At 43.7% G+C, this 6,654-nt stretch overlaps 1 protein-coding gene across 1 annotated transcript in view; it reads left to right on the top strand.

The window, feature by feature from the left end:
• Window positions 1-2,446: 2,446 nt before the first annotated feature.
• FAM241A (family with sequence similarity 241 member A) overlaps window positions 2,447-6,654 on the top strand; it is an 83,414-nt gene continuing 79,206 nt past the window's right edge. Inside the window, exon 1 of the mRNA XM_072623914.1 lies at window positions 2,447-2,824. Coding sequence (XP_072480015.1) covers window positions 2,576-2,824 — 249 coding nt within the window. The 5' untranslated portion in view covers window positions 2,447-2,575. The remainder of the gene's footprint in view (window positions 2,825-6,654) is intronic.

The following is a 6,654-nucleotide window of genomic DNA, read 5'->3' as shown; positions in this document are numbered from 1 at the left end:
TGAACAACAGTTTCTTGGGTTTGAGCTTCATCATACTATCAGATGGGTGCCATGCTTTGATCAAATTAAGTAGACACTCAGTAGATCATTGAAACAGAGATGGAAAAGACCTTAGCCACTTAGTCTAGCACCCGCTTTTTACAAATGAGGAAATTGAGGCCCATGGAGGGTAAGTGATCTGCCCAAGATTATCCAGATAATAGTAACTATTAGAACCAGTACTTTTTATATCATATTAGGAAATCTCCAATAAATGCTTATGGAAATGAAAGGGCATAGAAGATAAAGGAGATGAACTTTTCTTTAAAGTCTCAAGATCTAGGGTGAAAGTAAAGAAGTATCTTCTCTCTCTCTCTATATATATATATACATATATACAGACATACATATATATGTATATATGCATATATAATATGGATTATATGATATAGGCCTTATATGCTAATACAGTCTCAAAATTGTTATGGGTTGATAGAAAAAATAAGTCATTGGAAGAGGGATATATTGCTTAGTCATCCTTAAATGTACTCATGCCTCCTAAGTCTCCTGGTGTAGTTATTATACTTTTGCACAATTCTATTTTTTTCCAATTCTAAAAGCAAGTCAGATTTTATCACAAATATTAACAATGGCAAACAAATTTTCAGCAATGGAATGTACTGATATCAGAAGAAGAAAAAAAAGGAATTGGTCCCAAAGAAACCTTTTACTTCTATGGTGGCATTAAATTCTATGTATTTAATCTTGAATATCCTCCCTCATGCTTTAATGACTTTTGGAAAGGAAAGGAACCACCTTTCCTCCCTTTTGTTTGATGCTAGTCAATGACATATTTTCTAACCCCCTCCTTCCCGAAAGAAGGAGCAAGTCTTGTCTAAAAGTATATATTTGTCCACTGTGAAATTCTGTTGTTTTTAATAGCTCATAAGGCCAAGAGAATTTTGAATTTAATAATCTATCTAAGTAGCTCTATCTCCTAAACACTGGGCTCATCCTAAGAAAACACCTATTAAAGAATTTTAAAGCCTGAAGGAAAAACCTTTAAGATCAACTAGTCTAAACTTTGATCCTGGAGTCAGAGAATCAGGATTTATCTACATCTCTGATAGCTGTATGTCCTTGGGCAATCAATGTCCAGGGCATTTAAAGTTATTTTAATTTTCTCATCTATAAAACGAGAGGGTTGTATTAAATAATCTTTGAAGTCCATTCCACTTTAGATCTATGATCCTTTGGCCTTTCATTTTATTGATGAAGAAGCTCAGGGAGGTGAATTCACTTGCTGGAGGTCATACAGCTAGTTTTGTTGGCAGAATCAAGCCTGGATTCCAGGTCCTTTGATTCCATTCCAGAGCTGATTTTCTGACTGCATTCCAGTGAAGTTAAGTGTTAGTAAACAGAAAAGGGAAACAAGTCTTAGGTGAGGGGAGGAGGAAAGAAAGGAGGGGAAGTCCAGACAGAGTGGGAGATTCTGGAGGGGGAGAGAGAAAGAGAAGACATAGGGAAAATGAGGAGGCAAAGGATAGTGGAGGGGCAAAAGAGAAAAGGGAGAAAGACAGAAAGAGGGGAAGAGAAAAGAAATGGAAAAGGATCAGAGAAAAGGATAGGCAGAAAGAGACAGAAGCAGAGAAAGAGAGATAAGAGGAGAAAGGAAAGAAGATGGGGAAAGTCAGGGAAACGGGAGATACAGAGAGGGAGAGAGGAGGAGGAGAAACAGGTAGAAAGATGTAGGGAGAAAAAGAAATACGGAAAGAAAAAGGGGAGAGAGGAAAAGAAAGGGAAAGAGAAAGGGGCAAGAGAAGAAAGGTAAAGAGCAAAAAAAAAAGGGAAGAGAAAGAGGGAAAAGAGTAAAAGGAGGTTAAATCCGAGAGAAGAAAGGAGAAGAGGTGAATGAGATGAGCGAGGGAAATAAGAATTTGGAAGATAAAAAAAGTGAGAATAAAAATTAAGAGGGAAAGTAAAGATGGACAAAGACTAGGAAGGGGAGACTATATAAAGGGGAAAGGAAAAAAGAGGGGAGGGGGAAACAGGGAGGTCAAGAAAAGAGGAGAGAGACAGAAAGAGGGGATAGAGAGAGGAGTGGAAGGGAAGGAGGAGGAGAATGGGGGGAATAACAGTGGGGGGAAGAGAGAGAAAAGGGGGAAGGCAGAAAGGGAAGAAGCGCGGGGAGAGGAGGACAGGAGGAGCAGGGTGCCGCAGAGGTGGCGCGCACCTGAGCGGGGCTAGCCCCAGGCCCCGCCCCCAGCGCCCCCCTTTCCCCAGTCCCCCGAGGCCCCGCCCCTAGAGGCGGGGCAGCGGGGCTCGGGGGCGGGGCTCGCGAGTGCCCAAAGGGAGCGGGACAGAGCCTCTCACTTCTGCCCCTGGGGGCCGGCCAGCCGGGGCGGGGCTGGGCGGAGCGTCGATTCCGTAAGGCGCTCGGGGGCCCCGAGCCCAGCCGGCGGCGCCCTCCCGCCCAACGGCTTGTCAACAGTCGCGGGGGTCCGAGAGGGAAGCCTCGGAAGCGGGCGAGGCCGTGCGTGCGTCCCGGATCCCCTCCCAGCTGGGCGGCCGGACTTGGCCCCGGGGAGGGGGCGGGATGTGCTCCGCCGGGGAGCTGCTGCGCGGCGCGGGCGGCGACGGGGAGCCGGACGAGGACGGGGACGGAGCCGAGTGCGGGCTGGAGGGGCCGGGGCCGGCGCCCGCGGAGCCGGAGGAGCCGGAGGACGGCGGCCGGAGCCTGCTCGAGGGGCAGCAGCAGCAGCCGAGGCGGCGCGGGCGGCCCCGGCAGCAGCAGCAGCGGCAGCAGCGTGGTCCTGGAGGAGGCGGCCAGGAGCAGCCCGAGCAGGTGAGCGAACGGGCGAGCGGGGCCGGAGCCCCGGGGCTGCCCGCCGGCCGGTGCCAGTGCGTGCCCGGAGCCGGGGGACGGACCGGAGCGCAGCGCTGCTCCACCCCGGGCGCCGGGGAAGTTTCGCTCCTGACGGGCTCCGCGCCCCGGCTGCCCGGCCTCGGAGTCCGCGCTCGGCGCGGGTACGGGGGGCACGCTGCCCCCTCTGCCACTTCTCCAGGGGCCGCCCGGGGACTGCGTCATGTGGGCAGCCTGGGAGCATCTGGGTCAAGGTGTATGCGTGGACAGGACCGCGGAGGGGGTGCGGAGGGGGTGCGGCGTGCCTGCTCTCCGGCGTGCGCGAAGGGGAGCCGGGGCAGCCCCGCGGCTCTGGGCATCCCCGCAGTCCGAGGGTCCTCTCCTCGCGCTCGGATGCCTCCCCACCCCCAGCAAGGTGCAGCGAGGGGGAAAAGGGGAGTGTCTGCCCCCGAGTTCGAAGCCTGGCTCTGCCACTTCTGTGTTCATGGGCATGTCGCTGATGCCCTCTCTGAGCCTCCATTTCCTCATAGGGTAGGAAGAATATTCAGCCAAGTGATCTCAGAAGTCCTTTCCAACTCTCAGATTGTGTGGTTTTATATGAGCCGGTATACATACCATACACTCCTCTCCAACTCTGACATGGCCTGATTCTTTCTTTGTATACACACCATATAAGTATGGTGTGTGTATAGGTAAATATATGTGTGTATGTGTAACTTACGCCTAGATACACTCATACTATCCATACATGTGTGTATGCTATATGGTTCTGTGTATGTATACATATGTGTGTATACTACACAACATATATGTACCATATATAAGAATCATGTGTGTATATGTGAAGTGTATGTGTGTGTATAGAAACACACACACCATACATATCTGGTCTGTATACAAAGAATCCTACGTGTGTTTACAAAGAAATATGTATACATATGTATACTTTCTATGGTATATATACAAAGCATATACACACTTTATATACTATGCATATATGGTATGAATACAAAGAATCATATACATGCACAGACATATACTATGTAGCATTATATATATGCATGTATGTGTACGTATTGTATAGTATAGTTTGTCAGTAAGTATTTATTAAGCTGTTGAAGTGTGCTGATTGCTGTGTTAAGCTCTGGAGAAACAAAGAAAGGTAAAGACAGCCCCTGTTCTCAAGGAGTTCACATTCTAAAGCGTGCAGATAATTTGTTACACAAAATATATACCAAGTAAATTGAAGGTAAGCTCAGTGGGAAGGCACTAACATTATGGGAGAAAGGAAAGGCTTCTTGAAGAGAAGGTGAGATTTTAGCATAGACACAGAAACTATAAACAGTCAAAGGGATTTGAACTGGGTGACTTCCAAGGTCCTTTTCAGTTCTAAATCCATGCCTTTAAGAGTGAAATGACATTTTAAAGGCCCTGGGAAATATGTTTTCCTCTTAGGTCATTCTCATACTTACCCATATTCACATATACCCATACTTACCCTATTCTGGAGAGCACTAATGTGTTATATCTGGCCTAACTCCCTTCTCATTCAAGTTCTTTTTTCTTTTCTTTAGTCTCAAAACAGCTGTTTACTACCTTATACACCGCATATATGTGGATATGTATTTTGCTTTCTTTATATGTTCCATACTTCTCCCAGTATTTGGCATGTAATAGGTGCTTAATAAATGCTTATTTTCTGACTTATATGTGAGGACATAATCCAGTATTCTTTCTACTTTATTGCTCAGTCAGAAGATGTAGATGAGCATCCTGAATTTGCTCACTTGCGGTATAACCTTGCCCAAATCACTGAATTTCTTTGGGTCTGATTTTCCCCAGAGTAAAAAGAGAGAAGTGAGCCTGATGATCTCAAAAGTCCCTACCGATGCTGCCATTCTGTAATTCTGTATGTGATTGTATATACACTGTGTACATAGCATATAGGTACACAGATACAGTATTTTGTGTGTATGATCAGGAACTGAAACTACAAACAGATGCTTTTTGATGTCAAGCAAGTTATTTCTAATCTCTGAAAGCAAATAGAATCGCATGCTGATAAAGAAGAAAAAAGAGAAACTGGTTTATGTTAGTATCAAAGGTGGAAGGGAACTGAGATAAGGGAAAATGAGAAAGTAGGCAACTCCAAAATCCCTCCTAGGCTGCTCCAGTCTCTTAATATCCTCAGTATATAACCAAAGCAATGGAAACAGAATGAAGTGGTCAGTGGTCAAAGGGAATGGAGCAAAGTTTAAGGTGAATTTTGACTAGTAAATACAGTAATTTGTAGCATGAAAAATGACCTAGGTAAATCACTTACTAGTCACATTAGTTAGCAAGAATATATTTTATTGTATATTACATTTCTTTGATTTTTCTACATGTCATATGAGCTCTTTGTTTATTTTATCTTTCTTTTTATCCCTAGCACTTATCACATTGCCTGGCACACAGCAGCTACTAATTGCTTGGTCACTGACTGACTGACCTATAGTTTGGTGAACAGAATTGCTACGTCTCTTCCTTCTCACCTGCTCTGCTCTACCTTTCCTCAAACACAAACTCCATTTCTAAATTAGTGTGTGTGTGTGTGTGTATGTATGTATATATTCCAATCAAGATAAATTATTTTAGCATATGAAGCAAAAAAAAAAAGAATTTTTTTAAAAGCACCCAAAAAGATATACTTTAGCACTGAGTTCAACTTTGACAACCTTAATTTATCACTGCTGACTATGGGATGACTAAAACCAAGAACTGGTAACCAGGATGGTTCTAAGCCCCTTCCTGGAACCTTCTCTGAGTTGGTTGCACAGTGACTAAGTAACAAAAAACTTGACTTTCTTATACCGTAATCCCTGAAATGGAAAAATAAGCCTAGGAATCAGAAATCTAATTGAAATGAGTTTGGGTAGGGGGATTTGGGGAGGGGTAGTGTCTGAGAGGAATATTCAAGAGAGAAATTCCTAAATAAGTGATCAGATGGATCTAAAGTATTTGATCATAGCTAACATTTATACAGTGCTTTCAGGTTTACAGTAAAGCACGTGTCTTATATTATCTCATGGGACCCTCATAATTCTGTGAGACCAGTGCTGTTATTCTTATTCCAGTTTTACAGATAAAGAAACTGAGGCAGAAAGAGGTTAAGGGTCTTGCCCATTATCATGAGGTAATAAATATCCCAAGTGAAGGTCTTCATGACTGGTAGGCTAACTACCGCTCCACTTAGCTATCAATTCTTATGAGGTCAACTTGTTGCCCATATAGGTGAGTCTTCATTTGTGGCCCTTATGTCATGAAAAGTTATTTTTGACCAAAAAAAAAAAAAATGAACCAGAGAGCAAAGGAATATGCTTAGTAGCATTAGAGATTTTTTTATGTCACTATAAGGCATGTATATCTTTCCTTCTTTTTATAAATGCAAAGTTCAGTTTCAGATAGGCTTTTGAAATGGAAATAGATTATTCCATTTGGCGGCTGGAAGAAAGTGTTTAGCCAAGCCCACTGGCAATTTACAGTACTGTGTAGTTGAAAACTACACTGGAGTCATGATTGATTTACTCAGTCAATATTACAGCTATACCAGTGATATTGAATACTTCTTAGTCAAGGAGCCCAGAACATATTAAAATTCATTGCAATTAGAAACTGCATTCATTCAAAGGGGACAGAAGCAAATTCTAGAGGAAAAGCAACTCTTTTTATAAGCTGTTATGAACATAAAGACATTTCATTGTTATCTTATCATGAAAATGTAATTTATAATTTCACCTGTTGTCTGTAGAAGCAAAAAATTGTTACCAGGA

This window comes from Notamacropus eugenii, chromosome 7 (genome assembly GCF_028372415.1).
Source record: "Notamacropus eugenii isolate mMacEug1 chromosome 7, mMacEug1.pri_v2, whole genome shotgun sequence".
Classification (NCBI taxonomy): Eukaryota; Metazoa; Chordata; class Mammalia; order Diprotodontia; family Macropodidae; genus Notamacropus; species Notamacropus eugenii.
Note: the sequence above shows the minus strand (reverse complement) of the source record. Positions and strands in the feature narration are given on the sequence as shown.